General features: G+C 36.7%; 4 protein-coding genes across 4 annotated transcripts; 1 reads left to right on the top strand and 3 right to left on the bottom strand.

Moving 5' to 3' along the window:
• Positions 1–3,017: 3,017 nt before the first annotated feature.
• LOC107326376 (olfactory receptor 5J3-like) lies at positions 3,018–4,010 on the top strand. The gene has a single exon (XM_015889893.2). The coding sequence runs from the start codon at positions 3,018–3,020 to the stop codon at positions 4,008–4,010; it is 993 nt and encodes a 330-aa protein (XP_015745379.2).
• Positions 4,011–8,050: 4,040 nt separating this feature from the next.
• LOC103058719 (olfactory receptor 6B1-like) lies at positions 8,051–9,004 on the bottom strand. The gene has a single exon (XM_007438526.2). The coding sequence runs from the start codon at positions 9,002–9,004 to the stop codon at positions 8,051–8,053; it is 954 nt and encodes a 317-aa protein (XP_007438588.2).
• A 6,481-nt stretch (positions 9,005–15,485) lies between these two features.
• Positions 15,486–16,409, bottom strand: LOC103058485 (olfactory receptor 6B1-like). The gene has a single exon (XM_007438525.3). It carries the CDS (start codon positions 16,407–16,409, stop codon positions 15,486–15,488), a length of 924 nt encoding a protein of 307 aa, XP_007438587.2.
• Positions 16,410–18,698: 2,289 nt separating this feature from the next.
• On the bottom strand, positions 18,699–20,939 carry LOC103058251 (olfactory receptor 6B1-like). Its single transcript, XM_007438524.3, has 2 exons — positions 20,016–20,939; positions 18,699–18,830 (listed from the first exon to the last, which is right to left on the bottom strand). The coding sequence occupies exons 1-2, from the start codon at positions 20,922–20,924 to the stop codon at positions 18,699–18,701; spliced, it is 1,041 nt and encodes a 346-aa protein (XP_007438586.2). The 5' UTR covers positions 20,925–20,939.
• Positions 20,940–25,062: the final 4,123 nt, after the last annotated feature.

The following is a 25,062-nucleotide window of genomic DNA, read 5'->3' as shown; positions in this document are numbered from 1 at the left end:
ACTAACTTTTCTTACCTTTGCTGTTAAAACTGTTCTCCATGCCTGCCTGCCTGCCTGCCTGCCTGCCTGCCTGCCTCTCTCTCCCCCCCCCCCCCCTTTCTCTCTCTGTATGCCTTAAAGTCAAGTTTCGACTCCTTATGACTGCCTGGACTAGTCCCTGCAATTTTCTTGGCAGGATTTTAGAAGTGGATTGCCATTGCCTCCTTCCTAGGGCTGAGAAAGAGTGACTGGCCCAAGGTCACCCAGCTGGCTTTGTGCCTAAAGCAGGACTAAAACTCATAGTTTCCTGGTTTCTAGCCAGGTGCCTTAACCAGTACACCAAACTGGCTGTCTTCCTCCTGCCATTATAGAGGGGGAAATGTCATATTCTGTTGTAAAAGATGCATTTTTTTCCTGAATTTGAAAAAGGGAGTCAGATACAGAAATGGTAGCAGTCATAATTATGTATAGACCACTAAGGCTGCTCCCCTTCTTATTTTAGTGTTCAAGTTTTTTTTTTCCACCAAGCACTTGTTTATTTTGTTCCATTATTAAGTGTGCAATTTTGGAAAGCCTATGTGAACGTTCATGTGGATTTTTAATCCATTTCCTCCATTATTTACACTTATTTTTAGTAACTTTCCCTCATATATGCTTTCTTGTAGGTTTGTTCCCCAATGTACACATATTTGTAGATACATTTATTTGATTGGAAAACTGCATTACAATATTTAGAGTAGTGTGGAAACAAAACAATCATTGTAGTTTATCTTTTTGTAAAAAAAAGTGAAATAGATTAGCTTGCTGCAAAATGCTATCAGATAGGGTTTTTTTTATCCCATTCATAGTCCCAGCACAGAACTCTGCTCACCTCTATGTTTCCTGAATAAAAATATTGAAATAATGCACGTTGTGCATAATTATGTGGTTTTACCTTTCTTGCACCATTTTAAAACATGGCAGGAAAAGAGGAAAAGGGAATAGAAGCAGAGGGAAATATCACACCACTATGATTGTCAAACTGACCCCTCCAATCCCCACATCAAGTCCCTAAACAATTGTTTTCTCTCACACCCTGTTAAACATTGTTGAAAGAGGTAGCCTCAATTCACCACTGCAAGCTGGGATGGCAGACTGGGGTAATCAGTTCAGATCAGCCTAAGTTCAAATATTTTTAGAGCAATTGATTCTGATAGATGCTAGAAACTCCTAATATTAGGGGCGAGAGAGACAGTTTGATCAGTGAATTAACTCTGTCATATGTTGACGGCAACAGTCCTCCCCACAACTGTTACTCCCATTTTTATCCCTAATATTTTATATTTCTTCCTAAAATAGGAAACAGTAGATGTTCCTGGAAACCAGAAAAAACTTTAGAACCTCTGTAGAATACCAGTTTGGTTATAGAATCTACTACCTATCTAAAACCTTGCTTGATATAAATATAGATATTTGGGGGGGAACTATCATATATTGTTTTATTTGCCTAATGTTTCTTTATGTTTATGGTACACAATCTGACCTAGACTCACTTTGACAAAGAGATTTTGCTCAATGAAGATGTTATTTAATTTGCTTATTTATTTAATTGACTTGTATATCAACTCACATATGAAGGCAACTCTAGGCAAATTACATATTAGGATTAAAAACAACAGGATAATAATAAGAATAAACAAACAGATACACCATGAACAGTAATACTCATGGCACATCAGAGAAGAGAACAAAAACACAATCACAAGTATAATATAAAAATGTTAACATCAGGAAATGGATCATAATCCACCTTACCACAAGGCCTGTTGGAAGAGCCAGGTTTTTAAAGACTGGAGACAGTACCCTGGGGTCAGAGCGATATATGCTTTGGGGAAGTACTCTGGCATAACACAGGCAGGGCCACAGAGAAGATACAATGGCTTCTGTGGTTTGCTTTGAGGAAACACATTGTCTTGACTTGGAGCTGCTGCTAACTCCAGTTGGTCACTGGGCAAGACCAGAAATAATGACTTTGTGGAGGGCTTGCAGAGGAAGACAGAAAGGTGTGGCCTTGGTTCTGCTCACCAAAGTTTAGGAGAGCCATGCTGGAGAAGATAAGTGGGGCATCCTCCACAGTATTCCCCCACACTTTTGGCAAACCATGTGGTGAACATACTCTTCACCTCCTCTGAATCACTTGTTAAAAGTTAAAAGGAACATAAAGTATCATGATTACTCTGCTTTGTTCTCAGGAACAAAGTGGCTATTTTCTTGTTTTAGCAACTTTATGGAAATGCTTCACTTGACGGTATCATGAAGTGAAGCACACCCTGGAAGATCTCTTCTCTTCTCTTCTCTTCTCTTCTCTTCTCTTCTCTTCTCTTCTCTTCTCTTCTCTTCTCTTCTCTTCTCTTCTCTTCTCTTCTCTTCTCTTCTCCACTGATTTCTGCTACAGTTTTTTAGTATTTGTGGGCATTTTTTAAATGATTTTTAATTGCTCCCAGGTAATTTTGAATGAAAGGGTAGTTACAAATCAAACAAATTTTATTTTGAAATCAGGGAAACCACAAAGCATACATTACTGCATGTTTTGCCACACTGAAGAATGAGATACAACATCACAAAACATTACAAGACTGGCATTTTTATTTATATTTGTTTTCCTGCTAATTTATTATATCTAAGCCATCCACTATGACCCTAAATCTCATTTTTCATTTGAAACCATCAGTTTATACCCAATACATTCATCCATCCATCCATCCATCCATCCATCCATCCATCCATCCATCCACCAATCCATCCAAAATATTTGCTGCCAATTCCATTTTTACTCGTGTATAGTGGAGTTATAATTTATACTTCAATGTACATTAATTTATTCTTGTGCTGAACATTATTTGGACATTGACATATGACTTACTGTATACTTGAGTCCCCAACTCTCATCTGGGTTGGGACTGCAAGCATGGGAAAGGGATTTAGAAGAAATCTTAGACAACAAAACTATTTTTTTCCCTTTTCCTCTATTTTCTACAGGTAGACACACCTTTCCATGTATGGATAATCAAACTCAAGTTACCGAATTCATCCTTCTAGGATTCCTTGGCAGTCCATGGCTTCAGAAGTTACTCTTTGTCATTTTTTTCTTGATTTATTCAACCACCCTTATTGGGAATGTAATGATTATTTTGGCTATAAGAGTCGATCCTCACCTTCACAGCCCAATGTATGTCTTCCTTTCTTATTTAGCACTTCTTGATATTGGTTTTTCCTCAGTCACAGTTCCTAAAATGCTAAAAGACTTCCTTTCAGAGATGAAGGCGATCTCAGTTCAGGGTTGCTTTGCCCAGGTCTTCTTGATCATGAGCCTTTCTGTGGGAGAGGGTCTTCTCCTTTCTGTGATGGCCTATGATCGGTTCACAGCCGTGTGCCATCCTTTGCATTATGCAGTAATGATGAGGAAACAGGTTTGTGCTATCCTGATATGTAGTGCATTGCTCACTGGCTTTCTCTATGCTCTACTTAATACCCTTCTGTTGACTACTTTACAATTCTGTGGACCCAATGTCATTCATCACTTCAGCTGTGAGGCCCCACAACTATTCAAACTTTCCTGTAGCAACACCTTTGCAAACCAAATGGTGATTTTTACTCTTGGTTCATTCTTAGGGATAGGGGCACTACTCATTATACTGGCCTCCTATATTCATATCATCTCTTCTGTTTTAAGGATCCGGTCCATGGAAGGGAAACGCAAAGCCTTCTCTACTTGCACATCTCACATGATTGTTGTTTTGCTGTATTATGGAACTATTTTTTTTAGATACCTGAAGCCAACCTCCAAAGATGCTGAGGATCAGGAAATTGCACCATCTATTGTTTACTTCATTGCAACACCCATGCTAAATCCCATAATCTACAGTCTCCGTAATCAAGAAGTGAAAAGGGCATTTGTTAATATGGCGCAGAGAGTAATGAAATGGAAGCTGCATGATGTTTTCAATATTAATAACCTTTCTCTACGAATGTTGAAAAATATGTCCACATAAATAAAGTCAACCTATAGTTTAGATAGAATCAATTCTCTGCCTCAGACGATCAATCAGATAGGATGGCAGATTAAGGCCAGGGCCCACTTTCCTTCTCCACACTTATCACCTAGAGTGAACACCTATCCTGATACTTTGTCCTAAAAGCTCCTTAGACTAAGGAATTGGGTGTATATTCATGTGGAAGAGCTACCCTGCCAACACTGATGCCCATTCTGAGGACTTCTGCTGCAGATGACAAGGTCCTCGAAGTGATGTATTCTGTGTCCCATCTCAGAAGTATTATCAGGAATGGAAGATGATTAGCATTGGCTAATCATTAGCATAAGTTGGTCAGGATAGTACTGAGGAGCAATGGCATTCCCATTTCTGCCTGGATTCATGAGTACATGATGAGAGAAAATGCAATTAGATCTAAATTAACAAGCAAAAACAAAAAACGAAAACCCCAAATAATGAAAAAGGCCAAAGTGACAGATGAATGATGAAAAAAGCAGTGAAAGATAAATATTTGACCCTGACTATCATTGTTGGATTTACAGATCATTTCATGCAATTTTAAGGCAGTGTTTGGAATCCCGAGCAATATGTATTAAATATTATTTATTTATTTATTTATTTATACATTCGATTTGTTGTCCGCCCATCTCCCCCCAATGGGGAACTCTGGGCGGCTCACAAAGTACGTATCATACAATTACAATTATACAATTAATTACATTATGTGACCGGCAGGGGTCGCTAGGGGGTCATCCGGGCTTTTTCCTCCTCCATAGATCTTCCTCGCCACTCGCCGCTCATGCCGGCTGCATTCGGAGTTTGGCCAGCACCGGTATTTTGCTCCCCTGCGCAGCACCGCCGGTTCCTCCCATCTAAACGGGAGTACCCATTTATCTACTCGCAGATGGAATAACTTTCGAATTGCTGGGTGAGCAAGGAGCTAGGACAAGAGACAGGAGCTCACCCTGTCCCGCGGGGCAGGCTCGAACCCCTGGAGAGCCAATCATTCTGACCGGCAACTCCTGCGTCATTAAGCCCTTGCGCTTAATGCAATTAATTAATTAATTAATTAAGCAATAAAATTGCTGTTTATTTCATTGTACTGGTTTATATGTTGAAGCTTGCTCCCATGTTCCCATCTATGTGACTTCCCCAGGTATTCCATGAAAGTTAGTGGTAAATCATAGAATCATATTGTAGAAGGGACCTTAGAAATCAACTTGATATTCAGGGCAAGATCCACTAGTGCAGTGTTTCTCAACCTTGGCCACTTGAAGATGTGTGGACTTCAACTCCCAGAATTCCCCAATCAGTGGCCAAGGTTGAGAAACACTGCACTAGAGCATTTTTGACAGATGACTCTGTCTGAAGACCTCTAGCTGGAATGTTAGTAGGAGGAATGTTAGCAGGAGGAATTATGTATATTGCATCCTCCATCCTCAAGTAAATGCCAAGAGACATGGCCCCTTAGCAAATTTGCCACCTGAAACTGTGATGAAGAAAGAGATTAGGCTTCAATAGTCAAACATAAGAGTCAAGTTATCTTCCCTCCAAAAGCAGGAAAGTATGCAAGAAATTAGCTGAAGTATTGGGAAAACCAAAGTGATCCAGTTAAGCAGATAATATCTGATCAAGAACCACTTTAACCTTACATGTGAAATCTTAAAAAAAGAACAGTTCAATATCTCATTTTGAGAACAGAGGCAATATCATGATTCCATCAGGTTTTCCTATCCGCTTTTTGAGGTCTTGCATGACCATCATCTCTATATTTGGGTATTAGTAAAGACACAAGCTAAGCTCAGTAAAAGAGGTTGCAGGACTGCACATTTAGACATAAATAACCATAATTGTACAGCTCCCATTAACCCCAGATATCAGGCTTGAAGCTAAATGCATACTCCTATTGCTCATTCTATGCAAATGCAACCGAAGTCTGCATATTCAAGACAAAATCCCATTAATTATACCTAAAATGCATGATAGAATTTTGTTGATGGTACTGTCATTTTTATTTTAACCTCTTTGAGCATGTTATACATGAAAGATCAACATATAATCAAATAGCAATTGTGAAATAAATAGTTGCAAGTCTGTTAGTTGATTCATGTTGGGTGTGTTTAGATCAATGCTTTAAAATGAACATAGCTGCATATAGATTACAAAGAAAAAAGGGGGAAATAAAGTAGTTCTTAATTAAATCCTGAGCACTTGAAGGGTTGGGGGAGACATACTTGTCATAATAATAAAATGTCTTGGAACAGATTGTTGGGCAATTGTTCTGAATTCTGTAAGTAATCTCATAGTTTTGTATATATTTGTATAGATTTTGAATAGATCAATTGGATAATAATAATAATAATAATAATAATAATAATAATAATAATAATAATATAAACATGCCAAATCCAGTCTAAACATCTGGCTGATTGTGTGATCAACCATAATAATAAATTTATATGCCATGACTATACCCAGAAACTATGTCAAGCTGCTACCAGCAATGGCTTCATGGCATATTTCCATCATTACTTTTTATTCATACAGCATCTACCAAATAAATCATACCACAAAAGCTAAAGAGATTTCATTTCCTTTTAGTAAAAAATGGAACAGAGTAGTAAAAAAGTGGAACCGAGTAGTAGTTCCTTTTAGTAAAAAGCCCGCAGTCACTTTCCCAATAATTGCAGTTTTAAAAGATAAAAGGTTTGTTATTCAGTAATACAAAGCTATTTTCTTATTTTTCTTCTTCTAACCTATTATAATTAATTTCTTTCAAATGTCTGCATCAACTGTTTATTTATTTTAAAAAGTGATATTTTGGGACAAAAAAAGTCAGCACACAACTCCAACCCAGCATTTTATAAATAAGAATGAAGATCCATGGTTCAATACATCTTTTGTATCAATTTGCAGTCTAAATAAAATATGCTTGTGCAAGAGAAAGAATAGCCCACGGTGACAGCCACTTTCAGACATAGTTTTTATGTTGGGAGTTTGCTCATGGATAATTTTTCTTTGGGCAGTTATGCAAATAAATGGATTTGGGTTTAGGACAATATGAATATTTCGCCATAGTAAAATGTCAGCAGATTTGGAGACTCAAATGCAGTGACTGCACAAATGAGGTAGAAGCTGAAAGAATGTTTTAAACAAAGCAAAAGAACAACAATTTATAACAACAAAAAAAATAGATTCACAAATGAAGCAATACAATAAGAAATGGAAACGGAAGAGACTGGCATGTCCCTTCAGCTGTGGGGGGATCCTTGTCAGAAGCAGCAGTAGTTGTTCTTCAGATTAAGTCAGCCTACCCTGAAACCTATCCCCAAAAGCTAACTAGTTTATTGCGAATATTTTCATTTTAATAACCAATTAGTAAAATATATCTTGGTTTATTATCAATGATTTTATTTTCTTCTCTCAGGGAAGAAATATTTGGTTTTTTTTCTGTCTGTATAATTGTCTGCCTGTGTGTCTCTTTTGTATCCTAGTCTTGCCAGGAAGTGCATAAAGCAGCTGCCTGAGGCAAATGATTTAGAGGCTTCCAAGAAACCAGTAATTAAATTTTATTTGTAGGGAAATAGTTGTAGGATTTCTTATCTCAGATGTCAGTATAAATTGATGAGCCACAAATATCAAGATGGACTAGTGGCATTTTTTTGCCTTTGGAAGGAAAACATTTGGAGCAGGCTTATGAAACAGATTTTTGAAAATCTTGAAAATAGTTTAAATCTTCTCAGTATAGACTTAACTCACCTTCTAACAAATTAAAGCAAGAAAAAGAAAAGAACAAAAGGTATTTCCAATAGAAGAGACTATCTGTAGCTCAGGGTTGAACTGTGGAGTTCTTGGTATTCTCTGAGCCTGGTTGTTTGCTTCCAGATGTTTCATTACTCAAATAGGTAACATCATCAGTGTGAGTCTCGCACTGATAATGTTACCTAGTTGGATAATGAAATGTCTGCGAGCAAGCAACCAAGTTCAGAAAGCACCAAGAACTCAAAAGGTAGTTCTCAAGAAAAATTGAGAATTCAACTTCAGGGATTGACACTCAGTATTTGGGTGCTCATTCTACCAAAAACTTTCTTTAGTGCTCCCTTAACCTCTTCATTTCTCAAACAATAAATGAATGGATTCAGCATTGGGGTGACAATGGTGTATATAACAGAAACTAATTTATTAAGGTCGAAAGGGTGGATTCTCTTTGGTCGAGCATACATGAAGAGAGTTGCTGAGAAGAAGATGACAACCACAGTGAGGTGAGCAGCACAAGTGGAGAAGGCTTTCTTCTGGCCCTGGATAGTGGGAATATTCAATATAGTATGTATAATGCAGACATAGGAAATAATGGTAACTGAGAGTGGAACTAACAAAATGATCAAGGCCAAGACAAAGTCCACTATTTCAGCAACTGTCATATCTTCACATGCCATATTTAACAATGGTGAAATGTCACAGAAGAAATGGTTGATGATATTAGGGCCACAAAAGGGAAGCTGTGATATGAAGATGACTTTCAGCATTGAGGCCAAGAAACCAGCTAGCCATGAACCCACTGCTAATCTCATACAGAGGTGCTGAGTCATGATGGTTGGATAACGAAGAGGGTTACAGATAGCTGCATATCGATCAAATGCCATTACTGCAAGGAGGACACACTCAGTACATATGAGGGAGCTGAAAAAGTAGAGTTGTGTCATGCACCCTTCAAACGAGATGGATTTGTCTTGCACAAGGAGATTGATTAATAACTTTGGGACAATAACACAGACGTACCATGTCTCTAGGAAGGAGAGGTTGCTGAGAAAGAAATACATGGGTTTGTTAAGCTGAGGACTGGTTTTGATCATGACAATGATGACAATGTTCTCAAGGAGAGTCAGGTTGTAGGCCAAAAGGAAAATCACAAATAAAAGTGCTTGTAGTTCCATGCTGGTTGAAAATCCAAGTAAAATGAATCCCTGAATACTGCTCTTATTCTTATGATCCATTGTTCTATGGTAATACAACAGGAAGGAGGGAAACAGATTGCAGTGAAATAAAAACAGAGAAAGAATTAGAAGCATGAAAATATTTGAAACACTAAAATTATAAAATAGATACTAATCTATGTTAATGTATTAATCTACCTAAACAGATAACCTATACATCTTGGTTAGTTTGAAATATCCAGAGCTCACTTTAGCGGTCCAGCAATTTGATTTAATCAATATTTATATGATTTATTCTCATGTTACAATTTATTCTCATGTTACTCATTGTCTGAGGTGAATTTTCCAAAACTCTAGCTAAACAGTAACAGTTTATATGGATCTTAAGAAATATAAGAACTTGGAAAAAGGGAGAATATTGTTTTATAGTTCCTAGCATGATTTATGTTATTAACATAACTCTGACTTTCTAAGAAATGGAGAAATGGAGAAAATTACTTCTTTCAATTATTCTGAAGGAAAATGTGAAGTTTCAAGTTTTCACATCCTTGTTACTGAGATTCATATACCACTATCTTCTTTGATTGAAATTGCATTTTGTTAGTAAATTTATTTGGCAGAATTAGACATCTCTCCCCTCCCAAATTTCAACATGAGTTTAAAAATATTTTATATATCAACATAATACTGGGGGAAAATAATGATAAGTAGGAATGAATAAACCTATATAGCTAATATCAGATGGCTCCCATTCTACTAAATAATTCTATGATAATTAACATAAACTTCTTAATCTTCTTTAGTCTTTACAAGAGGGTTTGAGGGGTTTGGATATTTTCATGTGTGTGTCTGTGTGTGTCTGTGTGTGTTGAGAAAAAACTGTGTTAAATCTATTCTATAATCTATTCTAGATCTTAAATTGCAGTGAAAATTGTAGGAAGCTGCAGTATTGAAATTCAGCAATTATGCTGCTGAAATTTGTGGTTATGATTAGAAGGATATTCATTATGTTTGGGATCCACATATAACTCTAGGGCTATAGGCTGTGAATTCCATTTCAAAGTTTAGCTACTGAAAAACCTTCTCACAACCAAGGTTTTCATCATGGCAGCACATACACATTGTAACAGTGAGGATATTCAGAAACTGGCATTGAAGGTATAATAAGAGGAATCTATATTCATGTAGTACATCAAGATACACTTACATTCATGTGTAGGTGGACCTTCCAAGTCTCTGGACATAGATTGATAAGATTATATTGATATTCTGAAGGCTGGTAAAATCTAGATTATCCTTCACTTTCTTAGCTCATCCAATAATTTCTAAGAAGGAAAAAACATAGAAAAAAAATCTCACTTTTATTAATTATCTTGATTAAATGATATACTACACATTCTCTGAATATAACTGTATAACTGAATATAACTGTATTTTTTTCTAAAAAAAGGCATTCTGTGAAAATCCACTCAAATTTGAATAAGCTAATGTATTCATTTACCCCAGATTCATATGATTAAATGTTTAAACTGTCATTATCCTGTTCCTTGTTAAATCTGAGATAGATGATAATTCTAAGAAATTTAAAGGCTCACTTTATTTCATCTTTAGTACATTTTGAGGAAAGTATTTTTCTTAAATTAGTAACTATTTTTCCACTTGCAGATGTTGAAACAAAGTGAGATTTAATGACATTACTCACTGTAGATGCAAATAACAGTTACATGTCAAAACATCTTCACAGCTTATTATTACAATGGAAAACTACTGCATGTATAGATTAACACAATATTAATATAAGGAGAAAAATGTTTGAGATGCCCCACATATCCATTTCATTCAAGAAGAACTGAAGATGATTCATGCTCAGACCCTAAGGATATTGCAGCTGAAAAATCAACTTACCTGTCCCACAAATAGTGGCATTGTGTACTCTTATGGTATAATGGTGTCACTCTAAACATATTTATGAGGAATTATGTTCAGCTTACTTCTGAGCAGATTGTGTAGGCATTGCACAACACTTTTTTTCAAAAATCAGAAATAGTGGAATTTTTTTGTATGGGGGGGGGAATAAAACCTCCCTCTTCTGTGCAATGAAAATATTTGTCCAGATGTAGACTGTCTCCCTTAACTCTGGCAGATTTATCTACAATTCTCTCACTTCATCATAACTTCAGCAGCCCTTCATTTCATCCCATCTGGTCTTTTATTCCCCTTGAAACATTTTCATCACCAAAAATAATGAAAAATCACTGATTTTCTAGACAGAAATTGAATAGAATTCATCAAGCACGCCAGCAAACACACAGAATCTGTCGCATCCCTTACCTGCATCTGTGAATATTTCATATCATTGCTTATACACATTTGGTTACATTTTGAGGAAATCAAATATTATTTTTTAGTTTTAAAAGGAGGCACAAAAATAATGGAATTCTGAGCCAGTTAGAAAACAGTTCAGCTAAATTTCCCTAAGTCTGATTCATCTTTGAGAGAAAACTAGCTACTCAGGTAAGGGATTATGATGACTACACCCATTCCCTGGGTTGAACTGAAATTTTTCAGGACAGATCCATCGACCTGCCTGAATAGCCTAGGTGCATAAGAATGCGGCTGATCTGATTCTTCTTTTTAATTATCATGGGAGCTGCAAGTTTGCTTCTGGTTGGCATAATGCCCCTGCAAAAGTAACTGGCAAGATCTTAACCCTTAAACTTAAGGGTTATGTTATTATTTTACATTTTCTGACAAAAACATTTTGCAGACACAGTGCTATGGCAGTTCACACACTTCTGAGATGTACTTTTTTTTTTCTTAATCATACTAGATCCTATTAACAAGGACAAATCTTTCTATGATTGTTTCAGAAAAAAAGAGGGCATTTGTACTAAAAGGGATATGTGGACTTTCAATCAAATAATCAATAAATTCAAACTCAGTCCCCATTCCCCACCCTTTATTTGAAACAGTCTGATGAGTGGAGGGATCTCGCTATTAAATTTTACAGCTTTATTTCCTGCTTGAGCAACAATTGTGGACCTGAACAGCATCAATTTTATCAAGAAGAAATAATCAGAAGAGTGGAGACCTGGGCCTACTGACTTTCTTTTTTTTTTTTTTTTTGAGATCTGCCTATCATCCATCCATCCATCCATCCATCCATCCATCCATCCATCCATCCCTCTCTCTCTATCTCTCTATCATCTCTCTAACTTTTTCTTGCTTATTTTGTTTTCATCTATTATCATTTACTTTTTTTTTTTTTTTTAAGATTATTACATAAAACGGCTTGGGCCTCTGAGAATCTCTAAAGTGGCCTGATACAGTAGTTAGAATTCAAGGCATAGATGTAAGAAAATCCAACATTTTCCTTATGTTTAGAGAGAAATCATGGGCTTTGATTTCCCTGGGAGGGGGGAAGGAGATATAAATCCCCATAAACTTCATGGGACTAATGGAAATTGAATCTAAAATAAGTAGCACCATGTTGCCTATCTATGATTTGTAGACATCAAAATGGGATGGGTGAGTTCAATGCTTTTAAATTAAAAAAAAAATAATGATGATGGCCACAATCATGTGATCAAATTCCCACCTCTTTTTAATGTGTATTGCACTCTTTTGACTGTTTTAAAGCCACTGTACAGGCCTCCAATCCAAGATTAGAATGCATTGTACCTTAGATTTCTGCAATACAAAATGGCGTTTAGAATCAGGGCCCAAACCATGGCTGCTTCTTCTATAAATACAAAGTTTGGATTGTAAGTAAGCAGCAATTTTCAGAGGTAAGAAAGAAGAGCTTCATTAGTTTGTAGTATAAAAAAAGTAGACATGGAGCCTAGTAGCACCATCAAGACTGAATGGTAGGATTTTATTGAGTCGCCAGACTTTTTTTTTTTTTTTTTGAAAACTTGACTTTGAAGTAGGGGGAAAAAAGTCAAACTCTTTCAATGCCAGTGTATTCCTGTTTCATTATATTCAAAACCTTCTATTGAAGATTGAAAAGAAATGGCTAGAAAGTCAAGTTTAGACTAGAAAAAAACAGATGAATTCTCTGCTCCATGATAAATGCAATTAGATGTCCTTCCTGGTTTTCAGAGGAACTCCAGGAGATGAAGCAGCAGGAAAGATGCCTGAAGATCCATTGGGGAAAAAAACCAAAGAGCAAACTCAACCAAACATGGGTACGTGCCTTTATTAAGTATTTCCTTGTGGAAATAATGGCAGCAAATTTTAATATTTTTTCCCACTTTAGCTGGCCTACGGCCTTGTTCAAGGGGACCTGGTCTCTTCTGGGTAAGGAGGGGCCAAAGGAATTTCAGAAGCACTACAGTGAGGACTGTTCAAGGAATCTGTCACATAAAGTTGCTCAGATCCACTCTTGATGTGCAGGTCCTTTGGAGATGACAGAGACATGATCTGGTTTGGTTATTTGGGAAGAACGTGGCCTCTTGGTCATAAGGAAATAGGCAAGGTTGTCTGGGCTTTAAGTGTGGCACCCATATATTTGTTGCATATCCCTCCTGGTTGGTCAAGACTTCCCAGGAGATAACATGTAGTTGGATGCAGGTAGTGGTGAATGCATACTTGAGGAAGAGGGGTGGTCTTGCAGGTTCTTAAAGAGGCAATAATCCATCTCTTCCCAAGAAAATTGTGGAAGCCAATAGTGATGGACGATTTTCCTCCTATCTCATAATTGAGAAGATAGTTGGATTGCAACTTCAATGGGCTCTGGAGGAAGTGAATTATTGGGACTCTTTTGAGCAGGGTTTCTGACATGGGTATAGCACAAAGATAGCATTAAACATACTTGTTGATGATTTCTGGCAGGCCTGGGATAGGGGTGGCGCATCCATTCTAGCCCTCCTTGATCGCTCAGCAGCTCTTGAAACCAACAGTCATAGAATTCTGTCTGAAATGAACCATAATCATTCTTATAACCTAACAAAAAAGATTAAACTACTATCCTTGCTCTGTCCCTGGGGGAAGAACCTGGTTTTAATATCTTACAGGAAGCCAACAGGCCAGAGGCCATAAAAACCACCTCTCCCCCACAATTTCAACTCGTCCGACCCGATCACACAGAGAGGGCATGCTCCAGACCCCCTCAGCAAAAGAACTCCAACTAGCAGGGTCCAGAAGGCGGGCCTTCTTTCCTGTAGCCCCAGCCCTTTGGAACATCTTGCCCCCGGAGGTAAGACAGGCCTGCTCACTCCCAGCCTTTCACAGGGACTTGAAGGCCTGGCTCTGCCATCTGACCTGGGGTGGAGAGGGAGGCCATCAGATATGGGGTTGGCTAGCCCCCTAGAGGCCTGGTGTTGCTTCCATCAGCCTCCTGGATTTTTCCTCTTCCTTTTACTCTGTGTAAATGTGTTTTCTTATAAATTTTAACTATATATTTATTGTTTTAATCTGTTGTAAGCCGCCCAGAGTCCCCATTGGGGGGAGATGGGCAGGGGATAAGTTTGATAAATAAAATAAAATAAAATAAATAAAAAACCACACATATAATTTAGAATGACACTTCTCAATTGATTACAACTTCAGGCACACAAACAAAAAGTCCTTTTAAAATAATAGACTACTTTGTTATTCTACTTTTGTAGAAATTGTAGATACAAGGAAGGAACTCAATATGGATAGGACGAAAAGGAGTAAGGGGATGGGAAGGGTTCAAGTAACCATGCCCTCCATCTCCCTATCCAGTAATCTCAGAATCATCCAAATCAAGCCATTATGATGCAAAAATGAACACAAGGAAATAATGATATCAAAACATGTCTTTACTTCCACATTAGATAAGGCAGAGGAAGAGGATGGTTTCTTACCTGTATTGTGTTTTAAAGAAAAAGGTAGAAAATATGGAAAACATTGGACATCATGGAATAATATGTGAAAACCCAGCACAGATGGATATGCAAAGTCCTATATGCATGGACTAATACTAACATGAAACAAACAGCTGTATGCACACCTTCTTGGAATTCAATCCAACTGAGTTCAATCAGGCACACTCTCACCAATGTGTGTGTATGGTTGCGGTGAAAACAATTTGTTCCTTTGTTTGTCTTAGTAAGATGGGATGAGAAAGAACTTCCAGCATAAAGAACTGATTTTCTTCTTTTCTTTTTTCTTTTTTGTCCTATTCCCTACCCCGCCCAGCTAAACATAACAAGATACTACAATGAGAAATAGAATTGGCTAACATATAGAATATAACCTGACATCTGTCCTTAATGTTGAACTTGGAATTATTGTTTCAAAAGGAGAATGTAATAGAAAATGTGTGTGTAACTAATTTTTAAATTTTGATCAATTGTTATATTTACTCAAATGCAATTGCTAAAATTATGGTGGCCTTATCACCAGCATTTCCTAATTTCCATCTTCTCTCTACATGTTCTTATTTTCTTATGGTTAACTAAAATTATACCCCATTGTGGTCAAAGACTAGCTTCCACAGGTATACAATCTGGACAAAAAAATAATTTCCATCAAAGTTCATTAGTCATCAGTCTAATGATCACTAAGCATGTTCTTAGTTGCAAAACATTTTTTTCAGGGCTTCCTTGACATCCTGATTCCTTAGACAATAGATGCACGGATTCAGCATGGGAGTAACAATAGTGTACACAACTGACACAAACTTATTGATGTTGAAAGAATGGATTCTTCTTGGTCTTGCATACATGAAAAGTGTAGCTGAGTAGAAGATAATAACCACTGTGAGGGGTGAGGCACAGGTAGAAAAGGCTTTTCTTTTTCCTTGAGTTGTAGGGATACGTAAGATGGTGCCTATGATAAACACATAGGAGCCAATTGTGATGGATAGTGGAATTATAAGGATAAGAAGGGCAAACACAAAGTCCACCAATTCAGCTACAGTGCGGTCACTGCAGGAGAGATTGAGCAAGGGTGAAATGTCACAGAAGAAATGGTTGATGACATTGGGCCCACAAAAACTCAAATGTGAAATGAAAGAAACCTTGAGCATAGAAATTAGGAAACCAGTGAGCCAGGAACCCACTGCTAGCTGCAAGCAAAGTTGGACAGTTATTATAACTGGATAGCGCAGTGGATGGCAGATGGCCACATAACGATCATAAGCCATGACAGCCAAAAGGACACATTCGGTGCAGACTAGTGATATGAAGAAATAGAGCTGAGCCATGCAGCCTGCATAGGAAATGCTTTTGTCCCTTGCTAGGAAGTTAATCAGGAGTTTGGGAACAGTCACAGAAATGTACCAAGTCTCCAGGAAAGACAAGTGACTGAGGAAAAGATACATGGGCTTTTGGAGCTGGCTATTTGTCCTGATGAGGATGATGATCATACTGTTCTCCAAAAGAGTGAGGATGTAAATAAGAAGAAAGACTACAAATAGTAGTCTCTGAAGTTCCAGGACAGTGGGGAAACCCAGGAGGATAAACTTCTGGACTCTGGTCTGGTTCCTCACTTCCATGCCTCATACACCAACCTGCAGGATCAAAGGACAACAGAAACATGATGAAGTTTACAAGATAAATGGAAACATTTTAGGAGGAGACCCCTGTCAGTATCTGGTGGGAGAAAGTCAGGATGTGGGAAAGGATGAATGGAAATGTCAAAAAAATGAAGCAAGAATTTCTTGCAGTTCTTCACTGAGAGTATGCTAAATATTCAAGTTTTGGATAATTCAGTTGCTGGCTTCCTGAAAAGGCAAGGTTATACACCATAAAACAATGATCAATATATAAAATATATGATCAGGAATAATAATTATAATTGTGGAGCCAGTTATACTTTTCAGTATGAGGGAATTCTCGCTGCCATCCCAACCTGATGCAGCCTCTCCACTAGCAGATAGTTGCTCAGGTGCAGCTGCCAAGTCTATTATTGATAATTTTTAATCTCTTGCATAAAAACAAATGCTAATTTTAAAATAAACATTCCCTTTGGTTGATGTTACTTCTGTTGTTATTTTTTATAAGAAACCTAGTGTGGAGCACACACACACACAAACACAAATTGGGTTTAGATGTGAAATACTAATGGTCAATGAGTTAAATTTTATGCAGGTTGTTGAATAGCTATTTTATCTCACTCTATCTTACTTCTATAATTGTAATTCTGGACGTCTTGGATTAGTAATATCAAATTTAATGAGATATTTTGTGGCTGCTTTGAGTTCTTTCTTGTAGAATATTGGAAGAAAAATATGATATGGAAGGCGGGCAGGGAGGAAGGAAGGAAATTTTTTACCTGTATGCTTAATAGACTTCAGAGTAATTATGAATGTTGATGTGTGTGTATATCTATATCATCTGTATCTATATATCTCTATCTCTGTATTATCTCTAAATAGCCAAGCTATCTGATATTATGAAAATAAAAGTTAAAATTCTAATATATAATAAAAAGTAGTAATTTTGTACGTAACTATGTGAAAACAAAAATAATTCAGAAAGAGGAAAACAAAGTGTAAAGACCTAAATTACATTTCAATAATTAGATAGAAGGATCAAAATCAGTTCAGTTCAATGTACAGAAAGTATGTTCTGGTATGTCCAAATTACAATGAAAACATTGAAATGAATCTTACCTTCTTTTCATTGATATGCATGAAATATCTAAGGCTTACTAATCAGATATTGCGACTTGTTCCAACCAAATAAAGAAAACACATAAATACATGAAGAAAAGTAAATATGCATTATCTAAAATATCTTTTCTTGGGTCTTTATGAATAAAAGAAATTGACTTAATATAATAAAAAGTTATATATTACCACATGAAGTGGAGAAGAATTGTCTGAAAATACAGCACATATATTAGAATAAGTTTCCCTTCTCTAGTATTTCCTTTAAAAAGTGTCAACGCAAAGAGAAAACAGAGAAAGTTCAGCATAAATTAGAACATCACAAGATCATAACCTGCAAGTTGCTCTTAGTACAGTCCTTTATTTGCTCAGCAAGATCCTTAATTAAGTTTATTCATCCTAGTTAATATAATTTCCTGTAGCATAGATATAGTTCAGTATCATAGCATGACACATTTAGAAACATAACATTTGAAGTCTCAACAGAGCCTTTATACCTCAGAGCTTCCTAACTCAACCTGATACAAGTCTACGTAACTATTTCTTCTCCTTCTCCTTCTCCTTCTCCTTCTCCTTCTCCTTCTCCTTCTCCTTCTCCTTCTCCTTCTCCTTCTCCTTCTCCTTCTCCTTCTCCTTCTCCTTCTCCTTCTCCTTCTCCTTCTCCTTCTCCTTCTCCTCCTCCTCCTTCTTCAAAACTGCATTAAAGTTAGGGAAAAGAAATGCCTCAGTCCTCAAAATCAGAACTGGACTGAAGTCATTACTGGGGAGAAATTCAGCATTCTTTTGTGTTTACTGAATAAGTATTGGTGAAACAATTTTGAAAAAAATTCTACCCATTTAGTCTGATATATTTTCAAGTTTATGCCTACTGGAAAGTAAAGACGTAAATTCCCTATGATTACATCTCTTCTCTCTCTCTCTCTCTCTCTCACACACACACACACACACACACAGAGGAAAACAAAAACTGTTGTTGAAAATAGTATCCAGAGCAAAATGCACCTGATATTACTTCTTGTAACTATAGTATTTATATTGTATATGCCTGTTTTATGAACTGAACAGGCCTTACAACAAAATTTCACTTTCTCTGTTCTCTCTGGGCATTGATTTCCTAAATAAAAGACTACATTATATTCCTCAGCCTTCTCTAATATTTCCACTAAAAGTGGCTCAATACATTGAAATCTGACTCTCTGAAGTAACATAGCACAAGAAACATGAGGAACAGTCTTTATATATTTGGCATGGTGTAGACAGATCCAATCTGCACATGGAGCTGATCAGAATCTTCCATCCCAAAGACTGACGGTTCCAAGACATTAAAACATGGTTCAGTAAATGTTTTTTTGTGTTTTACTCTAGTATGATATTTAGCTGTGAAATGATGTTCTTCTTAACATTAGCATCCTTATTTAACAGTATATAAGCACAAATATGTTATATTAAGGATTGGTATGGTTTCCATTGAATATATTCTTATTTTGCATTGTTACAAACTATCTGGAAATGATTTGTATCCTGAAAGATAGTCAGGGACGCTCAAAACAAATAAGGAAATAATCACTGATGAATGGGACTACAGGCTTTCCACATTGCCTGGTTCCTCCACTGACAGAACAGGAAGGCATGTATTTTTGGAGTGCCAAAATGGACAATATTGCCCTTCATTGATTTCCTACTCTCAAAGTGGCCTTAGGGCAGGGTTTTCTGCTCAACATACTTTGTCTTTCCATGTTTTGTCCCCCTGAGCTCTCTTGAGCATTTTGGTTCACAGCATTCAGTTTGTTACAGGGTACCTTCAGCAGTTCATTGGACACTTCAAGAATGGCCTGTGAGAAGAAAGAGGAGTGTGGATGAAAACACATTTCTGCACCTAAAAATGGCAGCACTGAATTTGCCTGACTGGCAGGGTTACTGCCAGGCAGAAACACTCTCATCTTCCAAACCCATAACTAGCTAAGCTTATTCCAAAGCAGTGCAACCACTCTTCATGTGGAAAAGCTTACAAGGTCTTGGGAATGGCTCCAGGAGTTCTTGGTATCCACCTGCTCGGTATCCTTCCCTATTTTCTTTTCTTTTGATTATTTATTCTACTTAAATATTCCTACGTCCAAGAATCAACTCCAAGCAGTTTACAAATTGCAAAATTTCAGATGCTCACGTTCATTTTGTAAGCATTTTCAAGTTTGGGAGCGTTGGCTAGTATAAATCTGAAAGCTGAGCATAATCATACAAGGCCACTTTCATGAACTGAAACAATCATTCATTCATTCATTCATTCAGTGAAGAAAGTCTGCCAAACAAGTCCACAGTTTTTATTTCATGAGTTTTGTACATTTCTTTGCACAACATGTATTATGAAATACTGATATACACTTATACATGCACATAATATTTTTTTTTTTCTTATGTAAGATGAGGTGGATTCTATTAGATATTAGGCTAAAACGTCCTAACCACGTTGTCAGGACTTAAGTTGCAAAATACTTTTTTCAGGGCTTCCTTGACATCCTGATTCCTTAGACAATAGATGCACGGATTCAGCATGGGAGTAACAATAGTATACACAACTGATACAAACTTATTGATGTTGAAAGAATGGATTCTCCTTGGTCTTGCATACATGAAAAGTGTACCTGAGTAGAACATAATAACCACTGTGAGGTGTGAGGCACAGGTAGAAAAGGCTTTTCTTTTTCCTTGAGTTGTAGGGATACGTAAGATGGTGCCTAAGATAAACACATAGGAGCCAATTGTGACAGAGAGTGGAATTATAAGGATAAGAAGGGCAAACACAAAGTCCACCAATTCAGCTACAGTGCGGTCACTGCAGGAGAGATTGAGCAAAGGTGAAATGTCACAGAAGTAGTGGTTGATGACATTGGGCCCACAAAAACTCAAACGTGAAATGAAAGAAACCTTGAGCATAGAATTTAGGAAACCAGCGAGCCAGGAACCCACTGCTAGCTGGAAACAAAGCTGGGCAGTCATTATAACTGGATAGCGCAGTGGATGGCAGATGGCCACATAGCGGTCATAAGCCATGACAGCCAAAAGGACACATTCAGTGCTGGCTAGTGATATGAAGAAATAGAGCTGAGCCATGCAGCCTGCATAGGAAATGCTTTTGTCCCTTGCTAGGAAGTTAATCAGGAGTTTGGGAACAGTCACAGAAATGTACCAAGTCTCCAGGAAAGACAAGTGACTGAGGAAAAGATACATGGGCTTTTGGAGCTGGCTATTTGTCCTGATGAGGATGATGATCATAGCATTCTCCAAAAGAGTGAGGATGTAAATAAGAAGAAAGACTACAAATAGTAGTCTCTGAAGTTCTAAGACAGTGGGGAAACCCAGGAGAATAAACTTCTGGATTCTGGTCTGGTTCCTCACCTCCATGCCTCATACACGAACCTGCAGGATCAAAGGATAACAGAAACATGATGAAGTTTACAAGATAAATGGAAACATTTTAGGAGGAGAGCTTATTTAGTATATGGTGGGGAAAAATCAGGATATGGGAAAGGATGAATGGAAATGTCAAAAAAATGAAGCAAGAATTTCTGGAGGTTCAAGAGATAACAGAAGCATGATAGAATTTGTAGATGATTTGGAATGTCAGCAAGTTGAGTAGTGTTTTAAGTAATGTAAGAAATAAAACATCATTTATTTATTTATTTATTTATTTATTTATTTATTTATTTAAAAGGGATTACTATATAGATAAAAATGGTCTTGCTGGAAAAAATGGAGAATGGTTCCATTCACACAAAGTTTTTGCTTATTGTATTACCTATAGAGTGCTCTACAGTTCAAGCCTGTTTTGAAAGATAATACAGGAATTTCACTGGGATCTAATATTCCCACTCATATATAAAATCAGATTACTCAAGCTTTTTTGCATGCCACCTCCATCTCATACCACTCCAATATTAATAAATGACTATTCTAATAACATTTAGGTATTTTCATTGCAGCCCCTTCCTCCTCCTCCTCCTCCTCCTCCTCCTCCTCCTCCTCCTCCTCCTTCTTCTTCTTCTTCTTCTTCTTCTTCTTCTTCTTCTTCTTCTAATTCTTCTTCTTCTTCTTCTTCTTCTTCTTCTTCTTCTTTATGATTATGATTATGATTATGATTATGATTATGATTTTGGCCAGGCTGGTATCATACCTGTCATATCTATCTATCTATCTATCTATCTATCTATCTATCTATCTATCTATCTATCTATCTATCATATATCTCAATATACGAAGCATGATTGAGGTTAAAGTATTCTTATGATTTTCTGGAAATACACTGCTAAATATTCAAAATGCAAGTAAATTGGTTCTTGATTTCCTGAAAAACCAAAGTCTTATTTTTTAAAAAAGTCAATATATGAAACATACAATTGGGTATTCAACTCAGAATTCCCTTTGCTTGTTGTCAGTTCTTTTGTCATTTTTTTTAGTGGTATTACTTATTTTTAGGAGAAACTCATTCTGAAAGAAATACATTTCACGGAGACTGTTGAGTAGCTAATTTGCTTCAACCTAACTTACTTTTATAATTTTAATCACTCCTGGTATATTAATACAGATGATACTGCTCTGAACATGTCTATGGAATTCTGTGATGAGACTTGTAGTTCTTTTGAGTTCTTTTTTGTAATAAGGTGGAGTAGAAACTTGGAGGGAGGGAGGGAGGGAGGGAGGGAAGGAAGGAAGGAAGGAAGGAAGGAAGGAAGGAAGGAAGGAAGGAAGGAAGGAAGGAAGGAAGGAAGGAAGGAAGGAAGGAAGGGATAGAATTCCACACAGAGATGAACAGGTATATTGCTATACCTCTAAGTAGGCAAGCTTGCTTAATACTTTAAAAAATAGAAGTGAAATCTTATTATATAAGAACCTTAACACATATAATATAATTATAGCAAAAACATTTGAGAAACCCAAGTAAACGTCAATACCAGAGACAACAGAATACCTACAGCAAAATTAAATTAAATTATATAAAATAATTACACTGAAAGTATAATGAATACAACTCTTGTGTCTGAGTTTATGTTTTCTATAGAAATTGATCTTATTTTGTTTTCATCATATGTATGAAAACTTTAAGCCTTGCCAGATTGACTGTATGTCTCGTTCCCAACCAAATAAATCAAATATTATAAACACATAAGGAAACATAAGCTTCTTTCCTTGAGGTCTCCCAAACAAGGTACATCAACACAAAGACATATAATTTTGTAGTTTAACAACATGAAATGGGCAGGAATTGTCTGAAAATTTAGCAGGCATGTTACAATAAATTCTCCTTCCCCAGTATTTCTTTTAAAATGTGTCAAGGTGCAAAAAAGCAAAGAAAGCACAGCAGAAACCAGAAATAAAAAACATTCAGCTACAAGGATGATAACCTGCAAGTTGCTCTTGGTCCAGCCCTTTGTTTGCTCAGCAAGATATTTCATTTTAGTTCCTGTAGCAATTTTTAAAAAAACAGCATGTGAAGTCTCAACAGACCCTTTATACCTCAGAGCTTTCTGGCTCAACCATGTACATATCTACATTTTTGTTTCTTCTTTCAAAAACTACATTAAAGTTAGAAGAAAGAGTAGAAAGAAACCCTTTGGTCCTCAAAAGAGAGAGAGAGAGAGAGAGAGAGAGAGAGAGAGAGAGAGAGAGATAGCATTGTTTTGGAGGGCATTGAAATAACAACTAACAGAAAACAGTTGCACACGGTGTTTGTTCAATCAGGTTGATATATGTTCATGTTCATGCCTAATAGAATAGAGGTTCATTGCTTAGTTTCAGCAATGAACAAAGCTGCCTACAAGCCAGACAACAACAACAACAACAACAAAACAGCATATGTGTAGCAGCTTCCCCCAACCTGGATGGTTTTCAAATCTATTGGTAGGCTTGAATTCTAGGAAGTCTTTATGTGGTATGGTCATTGCAGCAATTCTTATAACTGAAGTTCATACTCCTGGAGGATGACAAACTTGAGAAAGCATTTCTGATCTGTGCTATAATCCAAATCACATTTGGTCTTTGAATCCAGATCTTTGCCCAACCCTAGTTTCCATTGCTGGCTGTGTGGTATTTGGATACCATGTTATACTTTTATACTATATTCACTTGTATTTTACCTGGCAGATGTACTTAACCCTCTCAACTTTCTAACAGGGTCAATTGCGCTCTTAGCAAAAACTGTAAATCATTCATTCATGGAGATTAGACATGACACATCACAGAGATGAAAGTAGATAAATTTGAGGTGAGATGGATCTTTCAGAGCTATATCTACCTAGCATTCAATTCAGCAATGGGATGAATTTTACTTCTGAAATACTAAGTACTTATACTTTATTTGTTTATTTCACACATTTGTAAATCTGCCCAACTCAACCAATGTAAAAAGTAACCATAATCAATTGTGATGATGATGATGATGATGATGATGATGATGATGATGATGATGATGACTCAAAATATAAAATGATGAACCAAATTGGATAATTAAAATAGCCTGAAGAAATTTATGGTATAGAAACCACAGAATCCACCCTTGCCATCCTCTTGGCTTCACAGGTATTATAGAAATGGTGGTATGGAGGACCCCAAATATCACTGTCCTCAATGCTAAAGTTTCTTTATTCAGCAACCTGTTATATTTATAGGGTTCTTGAAATATAGGCATTTGCAAGCTGAGGGTTCCCAGTTCAATTTTGCACCATATCTGAAGAGAATGGAATAGTGTAAAGGACATGGAATAACTTGCAAAGCCAAGCATTGCCCTCTCACAGAAAGAAATAGGTTATGATTTAAACTGCTATGCCCCCAACTCTTTTCAATTCATAGTGGTTTACCAGAAAAACCAAGGATGAAACATCCCTAGCACAAGATAACAATATAAAAAATAAAATATCCACCATAAGGCTTATAAAGGAATAAATGTACACCATAAACCAACTATTAAAATCAAAATATCAATATTATAATATTTCCAATATTATAGATATTGGATCATGATTAAATAATTATCAGCTGGGACACTCACATGATAATTAGACAAAAACACTGTAAAATGTACAGTTCCGAATTACAAATAAGGGGGCAGTCAGCCATCAAAGGACTTCTAGAGTAATTTGGTCTTTGCTGTTTTCTGGTAGGCTATCACAATGAGGCTAGTCTAATGCCTAAAGGAATCTGTCCCACAATGTGGGGATTATAACTGAGAAATACTGTTCCTTGACTTCAGTCCTCTTTGTCTTATGGACATGGTCACTAGACTGGGGAGGGCTCATAAGAACACCTAGAAAATTATCACCACTACCCTCCAGGAACTAATGTCTGAAGGATTTTGTTTATTCTTTTGGCTCTGTTTGAAAAGTATTAAAACAGGTAATTATAGAACATATTTTCAGGCAACCTATTATATATTACTACAAAGTTTGGCAGGGCTTTTTTAAAAAACTAAAGTATGAATGAAAGCAGAAGCAGGACAGAATGGGAAAAATATGGAAGAGAGTGGAAGAGAATGGAAATAGAGATCTAT

Source organism: Python bivittatus, unplaced genomic scaffold (genome assembly GCF_059951505.1).
Source record: "Python bivittatus isolate LINGU-HERP-01145 unplaced genomic scaffold, Pbiv_v1 ctg000470_np1212, whole genome shotgun sequence".
In the NCBI taxonomy this organism is placed as follows: domain Eukaryota; kingdom Metazoa; phylum Chordata; class Lepidosauria; order Squamata; family Pythonidae; genus Python; species Python bivittatus.
This window is presented reverse-complemented; position numbering and strand designations above follow the sequence as displayed.

Excerpts from the sequence above, each read along its gene's own strand:
- LOC103058251 (XM_007438524.3), bottom strand. The coding sequence starts at position 20,924 with ATGGAGGTGAGGAACCAGACCAGAATCCAGAAGTTTATTCTCCTGGGT. Across the intron at positions 18,831-20,015 it reads TCAAGGAAGCCCTGAAAAAA|TCTTTGGGATGGAAGATTCT; the intron begins GTATTTTGCAAC and ends TGGAACCGTCAG.
- LOC103058719 (XM_007438526.2), bottom strand. The coding sequence starts at position 9,004 with ATGGATCATAAGAATAAGAGCAGTATTCAGGGATTCATTTTACTTGGA.
- LOC107326376 (XM_015889893.2), top strand. The coding sequence starts at position 3,018 with ATGGATAATCAAACTCAAGTTACCGAATTCATCCTTCTAGGATTCCTT.
- LOC103058485 (XM_007438525.3), bottom strand. The coding sequence starts at position 16,409 with ATGGAAGTGAGGAACCAGACCAGAGTCCAGAAGTTTATCCTCCTGGGT.